We start from the raw sequence: 27,619 nt of genomic DNA on the forward strand, positions 1-27,619 counted from the left end.
TCTCTCTATGTCAACGTTGCAGGTCATTTTCTTTCATTTTTGTATGTATTGTCTTTGCGTGGTAATTGTATCAGACTACTAGTACACAAAGCAGCAATGGAAAAGTCAAAAACGACGACACATAAATCTATTAATGCAGAGCGTGGTTAAATAAAGGGGAAATTCACGAAAACCGAAACAACTCCTACTGGTTCAATCCATTAGTACAAAACATCAAAACATGGGATTATAAAAACCGTAAAAATTGATAAAGAAGCGTTCAAAGTGACTGAAAACTCATCAAAACGTCTGTTTTTAAGCCGAAAAATGTGCTTAACGATTTGGCTATTAACACATGATGTCGGGCTTGAAAGTAGGGATTTGATATATTATGAGCCCAAAACGGATAACCAATGCCCAAAATATTATCGTTTTAGCGAACATGGGTCAAAAACGCTGATTTACGATTCCATTCCAAATAGAATTGAGATGCGACTGCAGCACTATTATTGTTCATAATTTGAAATCTGAAATATGGTTTAAAGAATGCAGATAGGTCTACTCTGTCCAGGAACAAAAACAAAACATATGGAGAGTCTTCAACTACACGAGTCAGTAGCAAACAAAGACCATTGAATTTTTTATCAAGTAAAATAGAGTTTTCCTGCCGTCTGTTAACAATTCAAATTCAACCCACCATAACCCTAAACTTTCACAGAAAATCAGCTGTCCAAAAAGTCTTTTATAGATCTCAACGACCATGACATACAAGAGGATAAGTTAATTGACCTTAAACAATGCAGAAACAGAGTCCTTATCAGCTCATGGGCTTACAAAAAAACATCACATCCTCCAAAACTTCACAGCACACCGACACTTAGAATATGCTCAATCTCATCTCCTTCCAAAATATGTAACTTCCCCACAACATTATTCCAAGACTTTGAAAATCAAGTTTTACAGGCTCCCTTCATATTTTTGGGTAATATTCTCTCTTTCTTCCTCCTCTCAAACACAAATTTTGCGTAAGTCGCAATGACCATCGAAGAACCAGAGCCAAATCCCACAACAGATCATGTCGTAGACTGGCTCGAGGACTCGGTGTCGTTTTTCTCATCACTCTTGGATGATCCTTATTCCGGGGATATCAGTACATGCTGGTGGGATCAAAGTCAAGATGCAGGGCATGATTTTATCAACACTAGTACTACTTCTTTCAATAGCAGCACAACCTACTGCACAAATAACATTACAACTAGTCCACCGCCAGCTGATTCAGTCGTCCCTAAAAATTCACCCCCGTCGGATTCGTCCAATAAACGGAAAGCCCCAGACGACCAAGTTCTCAAAGCATCTCTAAGTCTTCATCAGAGAAAGAGTAATGGTCGTCGGATAAACAAAGAGAGAGATGGCGACGGAGTAGTCCAAGAAGTTGTGGCAGCTAAGAAATCAATGGGGAACAAGAAAAGTACTGGAAAGGCCACAGGCAACAACGGTAATAACAAGGAAGGGAGATGGGCAGAACAATTGCTGAATCCCTGTGCTGCAGCCATCACAGCAGGCAACTTGTCGCGAGTTCAGCACCTTCTTTATGTTCTCCATGAGCTTGCCTCTTCAACTGGAGATGCCAATCACAGGCTAGCGGCTCACGGACTCCGAGCCCTGACTCACCACTTATCCTCCTCCACTTCCTCCTCCTCTCCCCCTATTGGAAATACCACTTTTGCTTCTACAGAGCCAAGATTCTTTCAGCGATCCTTGCTGAAATTCTACGAGGTTAGTCCTTGGTTTTCCTTCCCCAATAACATTGCTAACGCTTCCATCCTCCAGATTCTCAGTGGAGAATCTGATCAAACACGTAATCTTCACATTCTTGACATTGGAGTCTCACATGGTGTACAATGGCCTACACTTCTTGAGGCCTTAACTCGTCGATCTGGAGGACCGCCTCCACTCGTACGTATCACAGTGGTCTCTGCCACCATTGAAGCACATCAAAACACTGAGACCCCATTTTCAATAGGTCCACCAGGTGATAACTTCTCATCAAGACTTCTTGCTTTTGCAAAGTCCATGAACATCAATTTACAAATAGATAAGCTTGATAACTATCCTCTGCAAAATCTTGATGCACACATCATCAACACATCAAGTGATGAGACCTTGATAGTTTGTGCGCAATTTAGGCTCCATCATTTAAACCACAACATACCTGATGAGAGGAGTGCATTCTTCAAGGCCTTGACAAGCTTGGAGCCAAAAGGAGTCATACTTGGTGAGAACAACATGGACTGTAGCTGCAGTACTTGTGGAGATTTTGCAACTGGATTCGCGCAGCAAGTGGAGTACTTGTGGAGGTTCTTGGACTCAACGAGTTCAGCATTCAAGGGGCGAGAGAGTGAAGAGAGGAGGGTACTGGAGGGAGAAGCAGCTAAGGCTATGACGAATCCCAGCGAGATGAATGAAGGGAAAGATAAATGGTGTGAAAGGATGCGAGGAGCAGGGTTTGTTGGCGAGATATTGGGAGAGGATGCCATCGATGGAGCTCGAGCTTTGTTGAGGAAGTATGATAGTAACTGGGAGATGAGGGTGGAAGAGAAAGATAGGTGTGTAGGGTTATGGTGGAAAGGGCAGCCTGTTTCATTCTGTTCATTGTGGAAGTTGAATATGAAACTTGAGGGTAGTTAAAATAGTTATGGCACTGTGTGTTTTTCTCTTACTGTCTCTATGTATAAACACTCAGGATTGACTCATGTACAAAATTGTTGTCACCTTGACTTTGTTAAAAGCACCAGGGGAGAGTTTATCATATATATTTCTCAAGAGAAATGAGGAAAGGTTGCTTGAACTTCCTGGCAACCTTTCCCTGCCAGTCTACTAAACATATACAAAGGAACATGACTAGTTTGTTTGTTTGTCAAGGCACAAATATCACCTGAGAACTGTGGATTGTCCGCCGACAAACAGGGCATTTTGGGGATACTTCACATTCGATTGATAAGGCACAGCGATTGCAACAAGCTAGATGCCAGCATGGAATAAATACCGATCGCCTTTTCCTCATCAAGCAGATAACACATAATTGCCCTTCTGGAACATCCCCTTCCTCATCCGTCATATCAGCTCTGGCAATGGCAGCACTGTTTGATTGCTGTGACCGTCTCTGTTTCCTCCACTCTTTCCATTTATTCAAATTCCTGAACAAAATAAGTGCATTTGGAAAAAATCAAGATACCATATGGGATCAAACTTTTACCATAAGATAACCAGTCAGTCTGTTTTATCGCAATGAATTAAAATATATGATGTTCAAAATTCACTAGTAATATTAAAATTGAGATTATAAATCTGCATATGATCATCGTCATTAACAAAGACCTTATCCCAAGGTACAACATAGAGGTCACAGATTCAATTCCTGGAACAAACTCTCCACATATTATGTAGGGTAAGTTTTGCATACATCCTACCTATCCCCGCCCACTGCTGAAACCTTGTACACAGGAGTTGTTTAACATCAAATGAAATCGCCTTCATCATTAATTCCTAGCAAATGCTACACTCACGACTAATTCTATAGAATCCATGTCCTTCCTAATCACTTCCATCCATGTCTTGTCTGGACTCCCTTTAATCTTATCAATATCTCCTCCTTCATTTTTTTTCCAACTATACAGAATACACACTACAGCACTAATTTTTCAATATTTCAAGCACATCTGCTAACCAACTTATCCATTTTTCTCGCACTTATCTTTTATTGGTGCTACCCTTATCCAAAAATGAATAGTCATGTTGTATATCCTGTCCTTTGTGTCACCAAGCATCTGATGCAACATTTTCTTGCATACCATACTCATTCTTTGAACATGTTCTCTTAATAAGCACACAGTTAGGACCATACATCATTACAGAGTGTATATCAGATCTACAGATTTTGCCTTTTAACTTCAAGGATACTCTTAAGTCACACAAAACAGTCAGTGCACTCTTCCACTTCATCCAAATAACTTCAATCATATTTCCAATATCCCCTCAATTCCATCATTTTTAGCAATGAGTAGAAATGCTAGCAATAAATATGTTTAACAAATAGGTATTTTGAGATTTGAGATATCAATAGTGTGTTGTTGGCACCTTCTTCGTGCCCGTGCAATAAATTTGTTTTTCCATTAAGAAAAAGAAAAAAGAAATAGGTTTAATAGTGGACCCTCAAGGAGAAAAGTGGGAGGGTTTGTTAAGTCAAAGGTAATTAATATATCCACAGTTCTTAACTACCACCATTGAAACTCTACCACTGGGCCACATGTTTGCCAGTAAACGGGTAAATGACTCCCGTGCAAAAAGCTCCTGCCGTGGGCAAGGTCATGGAGAGGCAGAATGCATACAAACCTTACCCCCACATACTATGTAGAGAGACTGAACTTATGACCTTTAGGTTAGACCTTTACAACTCTACTACTAGACCACACATACCTGATAATTGCATAACCAAGGACAACCGCTGACAATGAACCAAGAGCAATACCACTCCATAGCAATACTTTCGTCTTGAAGGCAAGATCCAATATCATTTGATCCTTAGTCATGTCAGACCTACAACAAGCACCATCTCACCAGTTATTCGTCTATGCATAACGCCTCAAAGAAATAGAGGGTGTCATCATCATAAAGATTTATCAATTAATGTTATGCAACGCATAGAATGATCTTTAAATGAACTCCACCACATGCTTACTAAGAGCAGCATCTATTTCCAATATTAATAAAAACACGACTTCGATCCTCAAAGAGAAAATCATGTCCAATTAATCTTCTGCCATAAAATCAGAGTCTATAGCTCTCTCAATTGGTCACCTGGCTTGTTTACTGAAGATAAGAGAAAATTCAACCAACTCCATCTCTAGTCCTATATGCAGCAGAAAATCAAAAGTTTTGACAAAACAAGTACATATTACATGTATTATGGAACTTTTAATACGAAAATCTCATTGAAAATGTACTAGAACCACAACACATACAGAAAATATGGAAGATCTTTGCACGACTTGATTTCAGGAATTCCATTTCTGAAACTACAAATGCCAACGGCAGTGATTTCCTTCCCTAGTGGAAGAATTTTCTCCTCATCAAGCAGCCCAACCTTCAAAAAACAAAGAACAATTATGACATTGGACATTGGTAACAGAAATAAGCATGCCAAGAGATCATAATAAATGCTACAGGAAACCTATAAAAGAAAAGATTCAGTCCAAAAGTGCAATTGAATACTTCTAAAAAAAGTTTAACAACTCCCGTAGTAGGGGGGGTCAAGATAGACAGAATATGCGCATACCTTACCTCCAAATAATATGCGGAGAGGCTACTTCCAGGAATTGAACATGTGATCTCTAAGTTGTACACTTGTACCCCTACAACTCTACCACTAGGCTACATGTTCGCCTATAAAAAGAGTAACCAACTCCCATGCACAAGGCTCCTCGCAATGGGCGAGGTCGGGGAGGGAGTTGGGGACAGGGAATATGTATGCAGCCTTCCCATGCATAATACAAGGAGAGGTTGTTTCCGATGTTTGAACCTGTGGCTTCTAGTTGCACCTCTACAACTTAACCACTGGGTCACATGACTTATAAATTGACTACTTCTATGACGAATAAATTAATCCATTCAATATATGATTTTTCAGAACTCACGGGGTATTCGTGACCAAAGAGTGCTTGAATGAATGTGTAAGGAGAGGCATCAATAGGCTGCAATTGATGAAAGACTGTTGTAAGAGGCATGGGATGTGCTGAGCCGTCAATACTGACACAAACATAATCTGATTGTGGCCATTGACCACCATCAACAAGAACAAAAGGAACCTGCCAAAAGATTACAAATAAGAGAAGTCCTCAATGTACCAAAATACACCACAGGAGATGCATTCAGTTCCATACAAGACCTGTCCATGCTGTTCTGAATAATTTAAGCACTTTATACACAATCTTATTAGCAGGTAAAGGCACTATATCCACCAAAGTTTTTACTTAAAATTAAATTCAGAATTCTTTCATATACTCAATAATGCCTTCAAACAACTAGGGTGATGCGATTAAAACCGAACCACATAGAAACAATCACTTATGACAGGGCAAACAATAATGATAAGGGTAAAAACCCTGCTTCAGGAGTTAAACACAAGACTAGGAGTTAAAGCCTGATTCATAGGAACTCTTTTCTCCTTTGCAACATGATCCATGAGCAAATCGAAAATGTAAAAAGTGAAGAACTACATAAAAAACATATGATCCAACTTTGAGACATAAAAATACGAATTGAAGTCTACCCATATAATCAAAACTCGCTATTAGCTATGACATGAAGTAGAGAGCTAACTAACATGTACAAAAATTTCGTAAAGCAAAGAATATTTGGAATGCGGTTGTTTTGCTAGTCAAATATTTAGATTCCAATGACCAGAAATTTACACAGTAAATTTCCAGACATATCTCATTATATATTAATGGCACTTCAACCTCTACAGAAGCCATTTAAAAAATACTTTGAAAAAATTATGGTACAGACAAGTGCTTTGAAATCTGTAATCAAAATTGAAAAAGGAACAAAACTTATCGTAGTCATCTTGCATGAAGGAGATCTTTCAACAGAAAGAAGAACTTAGTGCAAGTAAAGTTAAAGTCCACCATGCAAATCAACCATTGTCTAATCAAAAGTTCAATGCTAACTTAAAGGAAAGTCCTAAAACCCAAATTCGAATATACATCATTTGCTATAATCTATAATGCCGTAGCCCATAAGGAAATCCAAGTCAAAAAGATATCCAGCCGCTATATATGTTGTGAATAAAATTGAAACAGCAACCATGTCGATTATATTCAATTAGAAAAATAAACAAAACAAAGAAGTCATGAATTTTACCGTTCTTAATGAGGTTGATTCGTGTTCCCTCCAAGATCTTCCAAAGATAGCACGTACATCAGATGTCCATCCAAAAAGGCCCTTCCATTCATTGTATATACACTTCATGACATAAAAACGCCAAGGAATCAAATTTTCAAGTGTTTTACATCCTCACTAAGTTGTGTAAGAGTAAAATATATTGAAGAAGCAAACAGACCATTTATAAGCCAATCCTGGTGTATCAGCAAAACTACAGCTGTCCAGGTAAAATAACTGTTGCAGTGGCCCATCTAAACGGCTACATTTTGGAAATATATTTCCAACAACAAAGCATTTTCCATGTAACCAGAATAATTCAGAAAAGGCCAGTGACGTTCCAAATACAGATAGTAAAGCACCTAATTAAGTTTTTTCCCATATCTTAAATCTAGTTAAATGTTTTTTCCATATCTTCATCAAGACAATAATATAATAGGTCAGCTCGGGTCGGGTCCTCCAGGTCAAGACGGGGCACTACATTTGCACTAAAAAAAGACAGTAATATAATAGCAAAAGATGGTGTTTTATGCGACTTTCTACAGGAATTTTAGCAGTTAAGTCAGCGCAAATATATGTGCTTCATACAATACAAGAATTTAAAACAGGAAAAATATATTTTTAAAAAGACAATAACAGGAGCACAGGAAATTAAAATAACATGCAGCTGTCTCTTTTTCTTTGTTGTTATATAACAAATAGAGGGTGGCTACACGATGTCATATCCACTAAGAACACTTTCAGAAATCAGACAGGCCAGTCTGACCACTTAAACCTAAATCAAGATGCAATCATGTCAGGTTAAGCTCCTAAACCAATTTGATAAACGCTTGGATAAAAGCCTGACTGTAAGATATTAACACTGAAATGAAGATTCAAACCAAGGATAATATAGATGCTCACAACACTTCATCAACAAACTACTGTCAATGTCTCCTAGTCTAGGCTGCAGTACGAAAAGATGCAGAATGCATTTAAATTGGAAATCCATTTTTTTTTTCCTTTTTGAGACCCCTGCATTCAAATTCATTGAGAATCATGTACAGTTGTAACCAGAAATAGAAACACCTTTTCATGCATAACAGAAAACTGACTTGTTTATAAAGTATTTAGTTTAAAGCATTATTCCACATGTAACAAACTATAAGAAAACATTTACCCTATGAATTTTATCTAGATATGGCAAGGAACACAAGATTTATGCTCTTCAGTCAACCCAGCAGTTTACTCCAAAAGTTACGACCCTGACCAATATTACAGCTTCGTATAAAGCATAATCCTGTTTTAAAGCATCTTATTAATTCATTGTTGCAAGAGACCAACTTCCAGAGACTTGTTGCAGGCAGCTTATAACAACATAGCCTTTGTAGACAACAAATAATTGAGAAATATTCCTCCAGAGTTGGCTTCAAACTCTATGTTGCTGGTTCATCAGAATCTGATATTTTCCCTCTTAGAAACCATGGATATTTTCCACTTGACTGTATTTTTCCGCACCTTCTTCGTGCATTTTATTTTAAAGAAGTTATTTTCTTCTCATAGCAACAGCCAATGGTTATCAGCTCTCAGCAGTAATCTGATCTGTAAAACTAACAAATACTTAAACTCTGAAAAAGGATGTTCATTTTCCAATTTGTCTGATTATCAACTAGCTTTTTCAAATGAATCACCCCAAACATTACGAAACACAGAAAGTATATCACATAACATGAAATAGAGGGGGGAAATCTCAAACTTGTTCGTATACACAAATTATAAGCCAGCGTAGTAGCGTACAAATCGAAATTAACACTGTCGTAAAATACGTATCATATCAACTAGAAGGACATCTTCTACACAAATTACAAGCCAGCGTAGTAGCGTACAAATCGAAATTAACACTGTTGTAAAATACATATCATATCAACTAGAAGGACATCTTCATTCATAGACATGACAGAAAATGCACAAGCTCCAATTCTACCGCCTTTCCTAATGACATTTTTTCAACAAACATGGTCCACCAAACAGAAATAAACAATCATGTCATAAGAGATTGAGAAGAACCCCATGTATATATGCATACATTCAAGTATCTCTGCAGCGCGGTCAACTGGTCATACTTAGGTTATTTGTATATATGTGTGCTTATGAGAATGAACAAATTCTCTATGTGCCCTGTATATGTGTATTTACATACCGTTTGAGTTCTCTGTATGACAACTGCCTTGTCGGCCGACTCATGTGACACAAGGATATGAGGCCTGCCAAGGCTCTTCCAGTTTCCTTCGACTGTCGATTTGGCCTCAACGCTGCCGCGTACGATCACGAGGTTTTGATCAGACGACTGAGAGTAGTCATCAGAGGACGGTAACAAAGCACGAAGATCAGGGACACCGGCAGAAGGAGCATGACGGATTCTGCGAAGTGCGGAGGAGTTTGCCGTGAACTTGAAGAGCGAGCGCACGGCCGCGTAGGCAAGGACTACTCCGAGAACAGCACCGTCGAAGGAGAGAGCCAACTGAGAGAGGATCGAAGCTAGGGCTTGGTCGCGCGAGGACATCTCGAGAGTTCATAAAATATCAAGCAAGATTATACGCCCGACGGAAAGGATGGGAGCCGAACAGCTTTCACTGTTCCGACGTCCGAGGATCTTATAGCTGTACAGACGTTCTGACTTCTGTAGTGATCAAGATTCGTGTGGGCCTACTAACTTTCAAACATGGGCCAGGACCTACCATAAGATACATATGGGTCCACTCGATAATGAAGATCGAAGCTCATCTAGTTCTAGGCCCACAAACCAAAGAAACACAAGCAACATGTCATATGTCAATCTTGTACTCTTTAACACAACACGTATCCTACCTCTATAATTTCTAAACACCTAACCTGACAATAATAATATCACCTTTCACTTAGAGATCCTGACACATTGATTTATATATGACTTTAGAGCACTTGCATCAGTTTCTCTGAACTGATCCAAGTAGGTATTTTAGATAATAGAAAATTTAGATTTAGGTAAAAAATCAGTTGCATCAGAATGTGTTAGAGCTCTGTATAATAGATAATTTCAATATTGATTATCTACAAGTAGATAATCACTGTTGCATTCTGAATTATTAAAATAATATTATTTTTGTATCTTCTCTCTTCTCTCTCTTGTATCCCACTCCTCTCATAAATAATATAAAATCAATAAAGAAAGAATAACAGAGATATTGATGCAGTGATGGTTAAATAAAGAAACGGTAAATTGTCAAAAAATGGTGTTTGAGAAGGTAATATAGAGAATCGATTAAAAGACACTAATGCGAGTGCTCTTACACATACTTTATTCAGGGATTCATCCAAAAGGACACTGGTTGTTCACACAATTTTGAAGAAAAAACTTTCATATAAATACTATCCTCCCACCTCGAGGGGATTCGGATAATTACAAGCAAAAAAGACTCACTCCACCTCGCAAAAAGACTCAACCTAAACACTATTCGTCTTCGTTATTCTATCCACGGTCACCTCTTCGTTCATTCTACTGACTTGATCGTCGGAGCCTCTATGGCTGGCACCCCCTAATCCGGCCTTGGAGCTTCTCACGTGGTTGCTCTTGTTGTGAAGTTTACAGGATTCAATGGTACAGACGAGTCTTCACATCATCAAGACTAACTTTTCAACGATTGTAGAAATTGCTTCTACAACTGCAATATAACAAATGTTCACTACTGTTCCGGCTAATTATTCTTCGGAATCTTCTCAAATTCTAAAGGAAGATGACCATCAAGTTGTTTTATCTGTTAGATGAGATATGTATTACGTACAAAAGCAAGATAAAGGTAATATTTCCAAACTCCGACATGTGAGGTAAAGTGTAGTACCCTTAGGGCTATTATTGATACGATTATCATTATCAAACATGGAATACCATTATCGTATCGATCCCTTCGATAACTCAAAAAATACTACTGTTACCATTACCATTACCGTAAGAGTAAGCCGGTAATTGGTAAATTGTGTGTGCGTGTGTGAGATATCATGACATTAAAAACAGAGTTATTAAATTATTAAATTTCATTTGTATATATAAACACATTATTGCAAGATCTTGAACCGCAAAGTGAAAAGCATCAATGGTTTAGATTATAAGACATCAATCTAATGATCATAATTAAATAAAATTAAAACTAAAAATAATATTATTATATATTTAATATATGTCGATAATCGGGAAATTTATCGATTTTGAACTTTGATTACCATTACCGGTATCAAATTCATCGGTAAATTTATCATACCGAAGTATTGGTAATAGTATACCACTATACTATCATTTTCGATAACCAATGTGTCTGTAATAATACGATGATGAATAATTTACAACTATCATAACAACCCTAAGTACCCTACACGAAGCGCATTGTGATTCTCCAACACATGAAATGAGAAAATGAGACAAAGCATAAAGGCATAAACTTTTTGGGAGAAACATGTTCAACGTTTCTAACCAATTTTAAGAGGACAATTGAGATTCCTTTAGCAGATGCAGCCAACTACAAGAACTGAAGAACAGCAGAACCAAGTCTAAATTATCAACCACAACACGTTACTATTACCGAAAGCTTGGTTCCGAAAGGAATGACGCAACCAGAGGCGTTCCTGGGGATTGGCGAGATAGGTGGTCACCCAGGGCCCCCAAGTCACTAGAGCCCCATATTTTGAAAAAACACTAGACTATTAATATTATAGTAGTCATAAGAAATGCTAAATGAGTTAGTTATATTGTTTATTGAAAGTGATTTGGTGGAAAAAGTTGATTAGGGTTGAAGATTCAAGACGATAAGTCTATTTGGGTGGGTTTTTTATGACTTGGTAAATCTCTGTCATAATTTATTATTATTTTTTCATGTGACTAAAATAGAAAAATGAATTTCTTTGGGCGACTAAAAGTCATCACGAGATACTTGAGAACCTCATATCGGCTCCGTTTGAAAGAGCTTATTTGTTGTAAAAATAAACCAACTTATAAGTTGTGAAAAATAATCTAATTTATAAGTTATAAAATAACCTAGTTTATAAATTCTAAAAAAAGTCTATTTAAATTTAATTTAAGAGATAGAATAAAAAAAAGTTTATAATATTATCTTAATAAAAATAAGAAACAAAAAAAAATGAATAAAAACAAACATAAACTCTAAAATAAACTTCAATTTGAAGATCATTTTTTAGGAGCTTATTAAAGCTTATAAGTTAGCCCATGTGGCGTGTTTGGCAAGCATGCTCATTATCTACGGAGCTATATCTATACATATATAAATGACACAGCAACAATCCATATATTTATAAATTTGTACATGTACATAAATAAATATAGGCTGAGATTTCTTAATCACCTATATACATCTAAAATGTAGTTGTTTCATATGACTTTTTAGATATATAATTATCTATATTTTATTGTGCATGACGTCATTGACACGTTAGTTGCTTCTTATTTTGTAGATGCATAATTAATTAATTATCTCTACTAAGTCGTTTAGGAGTATGTTGTGTTTTGACCTCTTGTGGTGAAGTGAGTTAAGTTACGAAAATGTTGCAAGGTAATCTCAGTTATAGCGACAAAAAGTGTTTGACACATCACTAAATACTGTGACAATATGAGAGGGAAGATTGGATATATTTCATTGATATCAATTAATTCTTGATAAATTTTATTGTAAAAATATAAATAGAATAATAAAATTGATTTGAGGGCAAAAAAAAATCTCGTGTTTTGACGTCACGTAACTATTCATCGAATAATTGACTGATAAACTTCAGCCCACATGAAAGACCCTACAACCCCCATGGATCAGTTGAGACATGGACCGAGACTTAATACGAGTGTCATTAGACAACCGTAGCAGGTGACAGATTAGGTGATGTTTTTAGAAAAATATGTTCAAGAAAAATTATGTCATGACATATCTACATTTATGCATGCTATACTTCATATTAGAAGAAGCTATCTACATCTACATTAAATAAAATTAGGGAAGTCCTTGTCGACAACCTAATCATAATCGGCATCCTTATCTTAACGCTTTGTCTAACTAAAACCATAAACAACTCAACATGTCTGACTTAGACTAATCTGAAAATCCATATCAGAAGAACTGATTGAAGTTTGTTGCTGTCAATTTCATTGACATATGCAGAAGAAGTACAGCTACTTAATTATGCTAAGTTTACTAACCCAGTTGCAGGTCAATATCACAATCCACAACTTTGCCTTCTCAAAGTTTGGTATTTATTGGCTCTGAAACAAATGACTTAATCAGACTATTCAGAGTGACAAAGGATTCCACATTCACAGCATGCCCTGCATCCTTTATTATCTCCAATCTTGCCTTTTCTCCCAGATACCTATATGTATATGTATATATATATATATATACATATTCCATGAACCCAGGTCAAATGAGGAAGCACTGATTCTGATAATGGTATGAGTAACTAATCAATTTACCTCTGCAACTGGTAAGCCATGTATAATGGGAAGACTCTGTCCTTATCACCCCATATCAACAGTGTTTCCTTCATTTCATCCAAAAGCCAATATGTTATCATTGTTGTGTAACCAAATAAATAATAATAAAGCAATTATAGGTCCAACCAACCTGAGAGAGAACAGGAAGGTTTGAATCTGCTTTCTTGGTCAGCAATTCCTCCAGTAGCTCTAACTTCTCCTTCCTCTGTTTCCTATATATCCCCTAAAAACAGGGCACAAAACAGTTTGGATTTTGTGAGTAGTAGATATGGGGGCTCTACGATTACTCCATCCCTCCCAATTTGTTTGTCATCCTTTGAAAATCTAATTTTTTAAACTTTTTAAGGAGACATCATTTAATGAAGTTCAACTATACAAAATAACAATGTTATTTCAAATTTGCCCTTATTTATGATAGTATTTTTTTCCAATGGTAATTAAAGTTACAAAGGTAATTATAAAATACAACAACAAAATTGTTAATTAATGAATAAAAGTTACATCAGTTTTGGGACAGCTCAAAATAGAAAGAATGACTAAGAAAATGGGACGAAGGGAGTAGGAATTTAGAAGATGGGGCTGTAATTAGCTGTATTTATCCCCAAAATCTTCCCAAATTTGTGTTATTAAGTATTATTGTCATACTACGATATAGATGATTTTGAAAAAAAATAATGCTAAATCTTAAATACTAAACTTGAAATTCTAAACCTTAAATTTTAAACCTTACACAAAACCTTAAATCCTCAACCTTAACACTAAATTCTAACTCCTAAGTTCCAATAACACAAAAAAAAAATTATCCAAAAAAAAAATCAGTTTGGGGATTTAGAGGTAATTACTAGGGGTGGCAAAAAAATCGATTTGGAGTTTGTTCTAGGTCAGACAATAGCACGTGTTTACGAAATATTTACATGTCTGGGCCCTAACCGGAATTGGATTTCGGATGTACTTAATTGACCAAACCTAGATTGGTCTAATTCGAACTGTAACCTAATCCGGGTTAGGTTTAAACAAGTAAATCAGACAAAATTTATGTGTTTAGACCTGAACTTAGTTTTAAATCGAACAAAATTTTTGAGTTTTAACATTAATTTCAAACATATAATTTTTGTTCAAACTTGGTTTAATATGGGTCTAACAAATATAATTCCGACCCCTATTCCCTACCATTAACAAAGTGTACAATTCTCATCTAATAGTTTGGGAGGTGTGTCGCATCACATCACATTTTCGTATTTTCTCGACCATTGGATGAGAATTGTAGACAAGAGAATTATGGAGTTCTCTCGTCTGTCTCAATTAATACTAATTAAAAATTAAGATAAATAAAAAATAAAAGACTACTCACATCAATAAAACCTTGAATAAAAAAATTGGGAGCCCACTTGAGAGGATCAAACTTGAATGTCGAGTATCTAACCAACAAACGCGCATCTTCAATGTTATCCGGCACCAGAACATCCAATACGTTTCTCCCAAATTTGTTCAACTCCTCCGCTCTCTGTTCGTCGGAACAACCAATTCCGGTACTCACTAACACAACCTTCTCCACCATCTCCGGATACTCCTCCGCCATCCGATACGCCACGAACCCTCCGTAACTAATCCCGTACACCGCGAATCGGTCCAGCCCTAACTTCTTCAAACCTTCGATCATACACTCGGCTTGAAACTTATCGGTCCGGCCAGACCGGGTCGTTTGAGATTTGCCGAAGAACAACAGATCTGGTACGTACAAGTTGAAATGCTTAGACAGGGAAGCTACTTGGGGGAAAAACTGCAACCGCGAAGTACCACCGAATCCGTGAACCATGACTAGATCCGGTTTATCGAACCGCCTATGCTTGGCCGTCCAGAAATGGAGAGTGGTTTGGTCATCTAAATCGACGGTGCGCGGAGAGAGACCACAGAACCAGAAATAGATTGACAAGACAGAGTCTACGTAGGCTGTGAGTGGAGTCCGGTGTAAGGAACTGAAACCGGATTTGAAGAGACGGAAAAAGGCGAGAGTGATTGAGAGATAGGAAGATACGGCGTACAAAAGCAGCTTGGAATACTCCATTTTTGAGAAGTTAAAACTTAAAACTGACGCCCGCAGCTTTCGCATAAATAGGGGCGCGCAGTGCACTATTGTTTTGGATGATTGAGAGAGTCAGTGCTCACTGGACATCTAATAAAAAGTCATATCGGAATTAAGTGGAGTGGTAGTTGTTCGTTGAAACTTAGTTAAATAAGGGAAAAGTATCAATTACGCATCTATAGTTTACAAAATGGATCGATTGAGCCCTTATATCTTGTTTTGATTACTTACAACAGTTGAACATAAAAGTGATGATAAATTAAGTTGCACTACATGAATGATCATCTACCAAGTCTTCCTGTTATAATGGCATTGATTGGTATTTGTTTTTTTTTTAAAATTTATAATGCCATGTCATTATCTTTCACCTATTACATTTCATTTGAATTTTTTTTAAAATACAAATTATATCATATATTTATTGTCATGTAAGCAATACTTAACGGGAATTCACTATGAGGGCTAATGGGATCCGAAATCCAAACTATGGGGGCTCAAATGATCTGAAAAAAATATAAGGGCTCAATCGATCCGTTTTGCAAAATACAGGGGCTTTGGTGATACTTTTCCCTTAAAATAATTGTGACATTCATAATAAGTTTAGACATGCATGCAAAGCCAAACTATCAGATGATGACTACTAAAGAGACAAAGCCAAACTATCAGATGATGACTACTAAAGAGATGTGTAGAAAATTGAAGCGAAAATACATCAAGATTAAGGATACGGCGCGTTTAAATATATCGTTATTTTTTTTAAAATACATCACAATATCAATTTAAAATATAATTTTTTTTATAAATACACAACCCAAAATTTATTATTATACCTTTATTGTATTTTGATAAAAACACACCAATACATACACTACCATTCTTGTTAAATACAACACCGTGAAACAAGAAACTACTTTCCCTCCAGCATGTTGAGTATCAACCGCAGGTCAACAAAGGAACGCAATAACAAATCAAATCAAATCAATGTTTGATGAAAAGAGTAACACCATAATCCACCAGAAATTTGAGAGAAAACTCTCTAGAGTTTCAATATGTTTGATAAAATGATAGATAATGATCACTAAGACCGACTACAACCCTAATAGAAGCTAAAACGTAAAATAAAAATTACAAAAATACCTTTAAAAACAGAAAAAGACCCTTTTGAGGCCCAAAACAATGGAATTTGGCGAAGCGAGGGTTCAGGTTCAGTTCAGAACGCCATTTCGCTTCAGTCGATTAAATTTCATCGAATTCGGACAACGTTTGCCAAATCAAGTCCTATTCAGCCCAACCATTTTCAAGCCCACTAAAATGATTCTTGTAACTGATAAAACTTGTAAATAACAGCAACTTTAGTGGCAGCAACCTATTAGCCTTATTTACTCCTATATCAGAGCATCTACATCGAATTACCTAAATATGGATCTGTCTCTAAAATAGAGAACGATTATAGAGAACTTGTCAAGATGGAACTCTGCATTAGATTACCTAGAGATTCCTTATTTTTCAAAACAAGAACGGTGGCTCCCTACATCTAGAAAACTATTATTCACTCCCCTAAACATAAAATAATATTTTTATTACTTTACTCTCTCCTCTCTCTCCTCACTCCTCTCTCCTCTCTCCTCTCTCTCTCCTCACTTTTTCTCTCACTCTCACTCCTCACTCCTCTCTTTCTCTATCCATTCTGTCTCCTCCCTATTCCTCACTTTTTCTCTCTCATCTCTCTCCGACAACATCTCTTCTTCTCCGGATCATGAAATCAAGCCAGAAAAAAGTTAAACTTCTCCAATTTTTAATAACATTAATTTATTATTTTAAATAACATTAATTAATTAATATTAAATATAATTAATCTATTGTTTTAAATGGAATTAATTTATTATTTTAAATAGAAGTAATTTATATTAATAGAATAAACAAAGGAAAGAGAAAGAAATATTATTTTAATATAGTAGAGAATATGTTAGGTAATCTGATGCAGTGTTGATTGGATAGAGAATCTATAAAATAAGGGAAATTAAGTGATATTTTATCTGTATTTTAACGAATCTGTTAAGGGAAACTGATGCAGGTGCTCTCAGTGGTATAACTTAATCTTTTAAAGTTGATGACAAGATAGAATAATTGTTGTGCCAGGATAGTGGCATCAAATCAGTTTTTGTTGTTTTTAAGTGTGTGTATTTATGGGGGGTCATTATATGATGTTCAAGAATGGATCCCAACTTTCAAACTGTTGCCATGCCTAACAAACTTGGCATGAGGCAGTTCATGCATGGGGGAGCGATGGCTAGTAGTGGGAAGGCCAGAAGGGGTTGCAACTGGAGTTTACAACTCCGTTGATAATAACCTACGAGTTTATTTTCATGGTGTTTAACATCAGAGATCAAATGTCTTGTGTTCTTTAGTTATTTTGTAAAAGGACAATTATTGTCCAAAAGTTACAAAAAAATAAATAAATAAATTCAAGGGGTTGTATTTAACAAAAATAACAATGTATTTAACTAAGGATATTTTTCGCTCTAGTTTATGGGTCCCACACATTTGTTATTCATGATCTGTCATTATTGATTCTTAGGCCTAATAATGCGTCACATGTATGAAAGGTGCAAAACATTTACTTATATAATAGTTGGTTGGGTTATGCCAATCCAATGTGGAATATTAGTCTTGACATTCTCTTTGCACTTGTAGATTAAGTTATGTCAAACCTAATAAGTGAACAAATAGAGGTCATGTTAAAATAGATCGAATATTTGCTCTGATACGATATTAAAATTTCAAGTCCAAACACATTAAAGATATTGTCCGTGTAAACCACATGTCAATACAGATTTGAAGCAATGTTTTAGAAATCAGATTTCGGATCGTGCCGGTAGGCCACCAAAAATCGGTTCAACCGATTTGACCGGTCGACAGGTTTGATTTGATTAATTAAATTTTTGATAAATAATAATAAATTGTAAAAAATACTAGAAAAAAAAACTATAAATTAAAATTCATCCAATAAAATAATAACCACAATAATAACTCTCTCAATCTCAAATTAAACATAATATTACCAAATGTAATTTTCAATTAACAAACATTCTTATAAGATATTTTTTACTTATTTATTTGCATATTTTTTATAAAAAAAATTCTCAATTTTGAATTTTTTCAAACCGGACAATCTGTTTTTATATCGAAAACCGGCCGATTGACCGATATTTAATCAAACTGGTATTTTATCGATATTTTATTAAATCGTACCGATGACCCCTCCGGTTTCTGGTTCAATCGGTATTTTAAAACATAGATTTGAAGAGATGGAAAAAGGGCCAGAGACGAGTGATTGAGAGAGGAAGATACGGCGTACAAAAGCAGCTTGGAATACTCCATTTTTTTTTTTTGAAAGCAAAGAACTTCATTAACTTAAACCCTGAAGAAGAGCATAAATACTCGCCAAGTGTTTTGGATGATTCAGAGAGTATTGATCACGGGATACGTGTCATTTGCTAATTGTACTAAAAAAATAATAAAAGTCTTTTAACATTTAAGGGCACAATTAAGAGGGGTGGTAGTTGTTAGTTGACAAATGAGTGAAAATAATTGCGACGTTCATAATAATTTTAGACATGTAAAAGGCAACAAAGTTCAAATTAAAACTACTCAGATTACGACTAAGAAAGAGACAATGATATTGGAAATCGAAGCCTAAACGCATTAAGGATATTATCTGCTCTCTAAATCACAGGTCCGCATAGTTTTTTTTTCATGAGTTGACGTCATTGGTTCTTAAGCTCAGAAAACTAGTCGCATGTGTGAGAAGTGCAAGATTTTTATTTATATACCACTTAATTGAGTTATATCAATTCAGTGTGAGATATTGGTCTTGACACCTCCTCACACTTGTCGGCTGAGTTATGTCATATTCAACAAGTGGACAGGTAGATGTCACGTTCAAATGGACCAAGTCATTGCTCTAATACTATAATAAAATTCAAGCTCAAACACATCAAGGATATTGTCGGTTGTGAGCCATGGGCTCGCACAAATTTATTCTTAATGGGCAGTCACCATTGGTGAGTGGACAGGTAATAGCTATGGAACACGTCACTTTAGGTGAGGGGAGGTTTTGGACATGATATTTGCTTGGTTAAGGATATTTGATTGGTTAAGGTTAAGGTCGCCAATATGTTATGATGATTATCAGCATAGGTTTGAGATAGACGAGGCAGGTGACAAGACAGTGATGTCATTGATTTCAGTGACCATGGGGGAGAAGATCATATCCATGCATTTATATGAACAAATGGGTTGCATTATTGCAATGGGTTCCAATTACTATCGCAATACATGGAATCAAACGGATTCTAAAAGTAAACTTAAGTTGAGAGGCGGGTCATTGATCATACATGTGGGCCGCTGAAAAGATGGGCCTGACGGTCCATGGACTTTGTTGACGAACTAGGCCGACGGGCTTGGTTCTGGCGAGTCTGGGCATTAGGCAAATAAGAATCCAACCTTGCTCTTTGAAAGTGCTTTGATCAAATGTGTTGATTGGACTTTCATACCGACTTAAAACGTAAGCAAAGCCAATTTTTTGCCACTACAAAAGGAGTAAAGGATACAATCCTTCTTGGGGGAGAAATTTCCATTCACGCATAGTCACTTTTGTCTTTGGTTAGTTCTATCATCCATGGAGTTACTACGTACGAATGGAGATAATTTCCTTGTCCATATGTCTTACTTTCTAGGTAGCGTAGTAAATCATATTTTCTAGGGGTGGTAACGGTCGGTTTTTTGACATAAATTTAACAAACCAAAATGTAGGTTTTTGGTCGGTTTTTTCTGTTCGGGTTTTAGTGGAGTAATGTGTAATTTTTTTTAAAAAAAAACCGACCAGTCGGTCTGGTTTTGGTTGATTATTTTTTGGGTTCATGCAAACAACAAAACATTGTGTTTTTGTAACATGTTAACTTGGGTCATGTGAATTGAATATGTTTGTCGAGAGTATAATAGTTATTTAGTTATTGTTTTCATTCAAAAGAATTATAATGTACGTTTTGTATAATATTTGAACGGTTGAAGTTGAAGAGTGGATAAAGTTTTGGGAAACCAACCCTACACCCGTCCCATACCCATATAACATTAATGGTGTACTTTTGATTTTTAAAATTTTTATTTTTTGAAAATAATTTTATTTAGTAAATAATTAAACGTATTTCCTATTTTAATTTGAAAAAAAAAAAAACAGATATGACGTTTCAGAAGCATCACGTGATTCAGATTTTTAGAAGAAAAAAGAAATGCTCATTTTTCTTTTTTTGTTATAAAAATAAACACTACCATAAACATTTAGAAAATGTTTTTTTTTCCCACCAACCCCAACAATTATTTAATCATCACCAAACTTTTAAGAATTAAATGATCGGTTAGGATTTTAAAACCCATAGTTATTGCAGTACAGACAACAGTAGTTATTGAAGTCGACAATTTTAGCATACAAAAAATTGCTGCAATTATACAATTATCCGTTATGAAAAAGATTCCGACAGTTAGTATGGTTAAGTTTGTTGAGATTCTTGCTTGAAGCTTGTCATCCATGGAGATTGATGCTTCTCGGATTGCCTCTTTCTTGGCGCGTCATGTGACCAAATTCGCGCTACTTCATCTAACTTGGGTTTGTTTACCGTGGTTATTTTTGCTCGGTCAAAGTTCATTCGTCGTCCCACTTAACCAATACGCAAAGTTTTGTACATGTTTTTCAAATTATTTTCATTTTTTATCTTATACTTTCTTTTTGGCAACAGGTCACATGTCTCTGACCGTTGTTTTGTACTGATGCCAGTCTGGTTTGTAAGGTTAACGTTTGAATTAATGGTAGTGCTAAATGCCCAAGAAAATTTGTCCCATTACATTCCACATCAGCAACTTTATCATTATTTTGTCTCCATATAAACGTTCACGTTCCCTCTCTCTTTCTTCTCTTCCTTCCTTTCTCTCTCCCACTCTCACGAAACACCACCACCACTGTAGCTCTTTCGTCTGGTATCGATCAGAACCATCGACCCACCGAACGAAAACGTCTGACCCTCCACGCCACCCACCACCACTCATATCGTCAGGAAAAAGCACCAAAAGGAAGAGGTCACCACGGCACATCACGCGTCGATCTGGCCACCTCCAACGATGTCTCCTACAACCGATCATAGTTATATGTCAAACTCAATAGCTGGAAGTGAGATAACTAAGATCGCAGCGGCAGATCTTTATCATTTGCGTAGAATTACACTTTTGATGCACAAAAAGGTTCTGTTAAGTGTATTGAATCTCATACACATGGAAGTAAACAGAGCATAAGCCACGAAGATTGAACAACCAAGACTATCTACATGATACATTAAATAAAATTAGGCCAGTCCTTGTTGACTGGCGACAGTTGTAATCAGAATTGGCATCCTTATCCTTATCCTAATGCTTGTCTAACCACCAAAACATATACAAAAACATGTAAAATTCAGCATGTCTGACTTGTATCATCTGCTCAATCCTTAGCAGAAGAATAAATTGAATATTGTTTCTGGTCAACTTCATTGACATATGCTAACCCCCATTTGCAGGTCAATTATCGCAACTTGGCTTCCTCAAACTTTGGTATTTGGTGGCTGTAAAACAAATGACTTTATGAGCCTATTCAGAGTGGCAGAGGATTCCATATTCACAGCGTGCCCTGTGTCCTCTATAATCTCCAATCTTGCTTTTTGTCCCAAGTACCTGTACATATAATATAGATTCCATGAACAGTAATCTCAAATGGGGAGCCACTGATTATTGTTCTGATGATCATTTGATGGTTCACTGATGATTTGTTTACCTCTGCAACTGATAAGCCATGTATACTGGGAAGACTCTGTCCTTATCACCCCAAATCAACAGTGTTTCCTTCATGAAAAGTTGAGAACTCAATAATATGTCAATCAGCCAAACACAAAAACTAAAAAGTGAATTTTATTCTATTTTTTGGTAAAAGATGATAATATTAATACTTCAGCTCAACATGTCCGACGAACAGCTAAACCAATTCTAAACTCAAGACACCAACCCATCCCACTTAACATTTTAAATTGGGTCGAAACCCGTGCGGGAAGAACCTACAATAGACCTTTGGCCCATTCAAAAAAATAACATCTAAACTGATAGGGCAATTTGAACTTACGACTCTCAACATTTGTAAAGAGTCACTATCGAAAACAAAAGGAATAAAGAAATGATAGGACAAACCCTACCTGAGTTAGAACAGGAAGTTTTGGATCTGCTTTCTTTAACAGCAATTCCTCCAGTAGCTCCAACTTCTCCTTCCTCTGTTTGTTATATATCCCCTAGAAACAGAGCACAAAAAAGGGTCTAATTGAAATTCTGCTTCATTAGTGGGGTACTAATTGAAAATAAAGATGAAATTATCAAAAAATCACTCACATCAATGAACCGTTGGATAATGAAATTGGGGGCCCACTTGAGGGGATCAAATTTGAAAGTGGAGAATTGCACCAACAAACGCATATCTTCCGGATTCTCCGGCACCAGAATATCCAACACATTTCTCCCAAATTTACTCAACTCCTTCGTTCTCTGTTCATCGGAACAACCAACTCCGGTACTCACCAACACAACCTTCTGCACCATCTCCGGATACTCCTCCGCCATCCGATACGCCACGAACCCTCCGTAGCTAATCCCGTACACTGCGAACCGGTCCAACCCTAACTTCTTCAGCCCTTTGATTATACACTCGGCTTGGAACTTATCGGTCCGATCTGACCGTGTCGTGTGAGATTTTCCAAAGAACAACAGATCCGGCACGTACAAGTTGAAATGCTGAGACAGGGAAGCGATTTGGGGGCAAAATTGCCACTGCGAAGTACCACCGAAGCCGTGAACCATGACTAGATCCGGTTTGCTGAACCGCCTATGCTTGGCCATCCAGAAATGGAGAGTTGTTTGGTCATCTATATCAACGGTGCACGGTGAAAGACCGCATAACCAGAAGTATAGAGACAGGACGGCGTCGGATAGGTAGACGATGATCGGAATCCGGTTTAGAGAAGTTAAACCGGATTGTAAGAAGCGAAAAACTGCTAGAGTGATTGAGAGGTAGGAGGTTATGGCGTACCAGAGAAGTTTGGAGTACTCCATTTGTGTGTGTTTTGAGATCTAAAGCTGGCAACCATGGTTGCTATAAATAGTTGCATGGAGCGTATACTGTTTTGGATGATTTCCAGGGAGTTAGGGTGCGACACGTGTCGGTCGCCAAGTGTGATTAAAAAATGATTAAGTTATTGCTTAGGTGAGGATTTAGTCCGGGTTTAGTGAGGGTTTTAGTTAACTTGTGAAACAAAAGCGACTCGATCTAATTGAAAGCGACGGCTACCTACAAAATTGTAAGGATCTTTGTTTGCGTCCCATATATTTCAAATCAATGGTGAATACATACATTATTACTTTATACCCTTATGTGAGAATTCATATATATGCATATATATTTGAGATAATTCTCAGGTTCGTTTAATCGTAGCTTTGCAAAACTAAACAGTAACCACTACAAACAAAAAGCAGGCGTCCCTAACTTATAAGTTGAGGATGTCCGTATAAGAATAATCATATATATACGTATGTATTAATATATGTTTAGGAATATTTATATTGGTTTTTGAGTCCACACTTGCAAGCAAAGCTATTTAGATAAATATGTACAATTTGATCTACTTTTGACCATACAAGGGAAAATAACTAGGTAATAAAATAACCAAAAAATAAAAAAGAGAGAAAAGGAAAAACAAAAACAAAAGTAGGGTGTTGCTTAGAAGTCAAGAGAGAATATTATTGTTAATTAAGCACACAATTGATTGATGGTAATGTTTGTAGTTTGTACCTCAAATGTCAAGATATTTTGGTGGGAGGAATTTTATATTAAAAGTTGTATTAATTTGAGAGATTAATGGAGCTAGGCTATGTAGGATTAATAGGATTAACAATGTTGCTTAATGGACTAATTGTTAAAACACAAAATTAAGCATTAAATAATCAAATTAAGGTTAGTGTTGTCCCGTTGGTAAAATTACGACTTTGCTAACTATGGTGGTGTAGTCCAAGTCTCCAAGCAAAATATAGGACCAGCCGACCAACTCTCTTAAGAAGATTTTTGAAGTGCTTTCAAACATGATCTTTGCCAATTTTTTGTGCTAGTTGATTGAAAAAAATTCAAATAAAACCAACTATTCCCAAGTTGATTTTTGAATAGATAAGCATTCTCAAATGTCAACCAAATCACTTTGCCATAGTTTAATTGATTATTTCTTTGAATTTAGGGCGTACAATGCTTGAGGTCGGGAGTTCAAACCAACCAGTTGGAATATTTATTTGTGATTTGTGGAATCTTGGTTCAGTGGGCTTGTCAGACTTTCGGAACTCTACCCACTTGGGTTTTGACATAGTCTTAACTATTGCCAACACTATGCGAGCTGTTCTAGCAGTCCGAAGTTTATACGCACTCAACTGTCCGAAAAACATACTAGCCTGGGTAGTTCCTCGGTTATAAAACAAAAGTCAAATGTCAACCAATAGGTCAGGAGTCCAAAACCAACCAGTTCAAATATTTATTTGTGATTTGTGAAATTCTAGTTCAATGGGCTTGTCCGACTTCCAGCCTTATCGATATGTGTTTCAACCTAATCTTATCTATTGCTAATGTATTGTGGACTATTCAAGTGACACGAAATTTACGTCCACTCAACTATTATACTGGTCTGGGTGGTTCTTCGGTTTAAAAAACGAAAAGTCAAATGTCAACCAATCAATGCATGCAAATCTGTTCTAAAAACGCTCATTAACAAAAACAAGACCGAAAAGAAATTCATACACACAGGTACGATATTTTTTGTACTTTCTTGAGTTGAATGTCAACAATCTCTCAATCAATTATAAATATCCATTGACATGAATTTTGGAAAATTTTGATTTAATAAGAAATACTCTAATTAAAGTAGTTGAAAGAAAGGCACAGCATGTACACGTCTTAAACTGTGGGGTCATGCAAAATGGATGTCATAATTAAACTGCCTAACAGCGACAATTAAGTTGTATCTCACTTAGGACGGGATTTCATTTATTGCACACAAGTAGTAGTATTTATTTGTGCAATGGCGATCTCTTTTTCTTCATTTTTGGATGAATTAGATAAGATTGGTTGCATTTGTTTGGAGGTGATTACTAGTACTATCTAACCAATTTGTTGGACTTTTTTGTGAGCTACTAATTAGTTGGGATCTACGATTGATGTGTCACAAATCATACATATACATATATAGATAGATATACGAGGTGCTAATATACCAAAATTATCCCTCCAAAGAAATGTTGACACTTGGCAGATAAGATATCAAGGAGCGAGCATAGGCAAACCCGAACAGAAGTAATGGTACGACAACGAAGAAGACGCCTTGATACCAACCCGAGGAGACATCTCGGTAAAGGATCCATGTATATGCATATCAAAGAGATACAAGTTCTGAAAGAGTTCGACTCCCATTGAGAAAGGAATCCAGATGGGATTTACCCTCTGAAAAATCATCCTAAAGATAAGATCAGGAGGAGAGAGATTTTCTCCTATTACAATTAGAATTATTAAACTCATATAAAAAAGAACATCAAACGCCAGGTAAATAATTTTTGAACCTTGCACTTTCAATTTTAGTTTAGATAGAGAGCTCCAAGTACAAAGCAACTCTCAACAGGGAAGTTCCGTACAGACTTGAACGTCGGAGAGGTTCCCTAAATATACTCTCAGGACCCCTATAGATCACGCAGCGAAACAGCCAGCCAAAGAAGTTGACCTGACCAATTTATTTTTCATTTAGGTTGATCCTCTTTTTGACATCATCACAAGGAAAATATGTTTGTTCTTTTCTTTTCTTTTAAAATTTATTATTGGATCCGTTTGGTAGAGCGATTGGATTGATTTTCAATGCTAACAGAAAAGCTATTAAAAAAAACTGAGCTTAAAGCTGTGAAATATGTTGTGAGGTGTTTGGTGAAGTAAAAACTGACATTAGCAGAAAAATTGTTGAAATAAATTATTATAATATTAGATTTTTAAATTTTTATATTAAGATTTATATTAAATTAAATCTAATAAATATTTTTCTTATTAAAATTAACCTTATATCATTAATTATAAATTGTTTTCATATTAAAACTGAAAATGTTAATTAGTAAAAGAAATAAAATATAATGTTGTAAATATTAATAAAAATTGTTAATAAACAAATTCGTGAGTAAAATAATAATGTAAACGTTTTTTTAAATAAAATTAATAAAGAAAATTTAGGGCAAACAAATGTTATGTCAAATAAAGTGGGCCCAATCCTTATTTAAAAATTAATAAATTGTAATCATCTATGGGACCCACCAAAAAAATTGAAAAGAAAAAGATAAGAACATAACCGCCATCACGGAGCTTCTGTGATGACAACGGATCCGCTAGTGGTGTAGCGACATCGATGAGAGTTTAGTGCTGCGGATCCACTGTACCAAACAAAGAGATTGTCTATGTATTGCAATGTTATGACTACTTTTCATGTGTGTTTACACACACATACATGGATCAAATTCTATGATCTTATAAGGTTTTGAATTTAATTTTCACTAACAATAATATCCTTGTTAATACGCGTTGGACTCTAGTCTAACTCATCCTATTTATCATATGAGAAATTTTTGCGTTTAGATATAATGATTTGAGTTTAGATTCATATTGAATATTCCAAAAGAAGCCTATGATGTTGATGTAGCTTAAAAGTTATATAGATATCTCTCTCTATATTTTTTTTTAAAGAAAAAGGATATGTGAAGGCTTTCTTGGAAGTTACAAAATGTACGAATCATAATTATGGAATAAGGAATCTTTATATTTTTCCTTTGTTATGTGCAGGCTTTCTTGGGAGTTACAAAATGTATGAACGACAAGGATATTGCCCCTCAAATACAAAAAATTCACAAAGCCGTGCTTAAAGTCATTATTATTTGGACACAATTCAATTATTCAAACTTAAAAAGTTTTTTGTATTACAAAT

At 35.9% G+C, this 27,619-nt stretch overlaps 4 protein-coding genes across 4 annotated transcripts; 1 reads left to right on the forward strand and 3 right to left on the reverse strand.

The window, feature by feature from the left end:
* The first annotated feature begins 499 nt into the window (after window positions 1-499).
* On the forward strand, window positions 500-2,827 carry LOC119982385 (protein NODULATION SIGNALING PATHWAY 1-like). The gene has a single exon (XM_038825724.1). The coding sequence runs from the start codon at window positions 1,015-1,017 to the stop codon at window positions 2,665-2,667; it is 1,653 nt and encodes a 550-aa protein (XP_038681652.1). The 5' UTR covers window positions 500-1,014; the 3' UTR covers window positions 2,668-2,827.
* On the reverse strand, window positions 2,688-9,820 carry LOC119982393 (E3 ubiquitin-protein ligase SPL2-like). The gene is made up of 6 exons (XM_038825733.1): window positions 9,098-9,820; window positions 6,901-7,002; window positions 5,673-5,843; window positions 5,001-5,122; window positions 4,456-4,575; window positions 2,688-3,176 (listed from the first exon to the last, which is right to left on the reverse strand). Exons 1-6 carry the CDS (start codon window positions 9,458-9,460, stop codon window positions 2,897-2,899), a joined length of 1,158 nt encoding a protein of 385 aa, XP_038681661.1. The 5' UTR covers window positions 9,461-9,820; the 3' UTR covers window positions 2,688-2,896.
* A 2,993-nt stretch (window positions 9,821-12,813) lies between these two features.
* Window positions 12,814-15,632, reverse strand: LOC120009000 (2-hydroxy-6-oxononadienedioate/2-hydroxy-6-oxononatrienedioate hydrolase-like). Its single transcript, XM_038859425.1, has 4 exons — window positions 14,775-15,632; window positions 13,554-13,646; window positions 13,403-13,470; window positions 12,814-13,299 (listed from the first exon to the last, which is right to left on the reverse strand). The coding sequence occupies exons 1-4, from the start codon at window positions 15,531-15,533 to the stop codon at window positions 13,170-13,172; spliced, it is 1,050 nt and encodes a 349-aa protein (XP_038715353.1). The 5' UTR covers window positions 15,534-15,632; the 3' UTR covers window positions 12,814-13,169.
* Window positions 15,633-21,783: 6,151 nt separating this feature from the next.
* Window positions 21,784-23,704, reverse strand: LOC119982085 (lipase 1-like). Its single transcript, XM_038825277.1, has 4 exons — window positions 22,968-23,704; window positions 22,778-22,870; window positions 22,366-22,433; window positions 21,784-22,265 (listed from the first exon to the last, which is right to left on the reverse strand). Exons 1-4 carry the CDS (start codon window positions 23,682-23,684, stop codon window positions 22,136-22,138), a joined length of 1,008 nt encoding a protein of 335 aa, XP_038681205.1. The 5' UTR covers window positions 23,685-23,704; the 3' UTR covers window positions 21,784-22,135.
* Between the last annotated feature and the right edge of the window lie 3,915 nt (window positions 23,705-27,619).

This window comes from Tripterygium wilfordii, chromosome 2 (genome assembly GCF_013401445.1).
Source record: "Tripterygium wilfordii isolate XIE 37 chromosome 2, ASM1340144v1, whole genome shotgun sequence".
In the NCBI taxonomy this organism is placed as follows: Eukaryota; Viridiplantae; Streptophyta; class Magnoliopsida; order Celastrales; family Celastraceae; genus Tripterygium; species Tripterygium wilfordii.

Excerpts from the sequence above, each read along its gene's own strand:
- LOC119982385 (XM_038825724.1), top strand. The coding sequence starts at position 1,015 with ATGACCATCGAAGAACCAGAGCCAAATCCCACAACAGATCATGTCGTA.
- LOC119982393 (XM_038825733.1), bottom strand. The coding sequence starts at position 9,460 with ATGTCCTCGCGCGACCAAGCCCTAGCTTCGATCCTCTCTCAGTTGGCT. Across the intron at positions 7,003-9,097 it reads TCATACAGAGAACTCAAACG|TGTATATACAATGAATGGAA; the intron begins GTATGTAAATAC and ends TATGTCATGAAG. Across the intron at positions 4,576-5,000 it reads AAAGATCTTCCATATTTTCT|GTCTGACATGACTAAGGATC; the intron begins GTATGTGTTGTG and ends TGCTTGTTGTAG.
- LOC120009000 (XM_038859425.1), bottom strand. The coding sequence starts at position 15,533 with ATGCGAAAGCTGCGGGCGTCAGTTTTAAGTTTTAACTTCTCAAAAATG. Across the intron at positions 13,647-14,774 it reads TTATTCAAGGTTTTATTGAT|GGGATATATAGGAAACAGAG; the intron begins GTGAGTAGTCTT and ends CCCTGTTTTTAG. Across the intron at positions 13,300-13,402 it reads ATGGCTTACCAGTTGCAGAG|GTATCTGGGAGAAAAGGCAA; the intron begins GTAAATTGATTA and ends ATATACATATAG.
- LOC119982085 (XM_038825277.1), bottom strand. The coding sequence starts at position 23,684 with ATGGAGTACTCCAAACTTCTCTGGTACGCCATAACCTCCTACCTCTCA. Across the intron at positions 22,434-22,777 it reads AACTTCCTGTTCTAACTCAG|GAAACACTGTTGATTTGGGG; the intron begins GTAGGGTTTGTC and ends CTTTTCATGAAG. Across the intron at positions 22,266-22,365 it reads ATGGCTTATCAGTTGCAGAG|GTACTTGGGACAAAAAGCAA; the intron begins GTAAACAAATCA and ends TTATATGTACAG.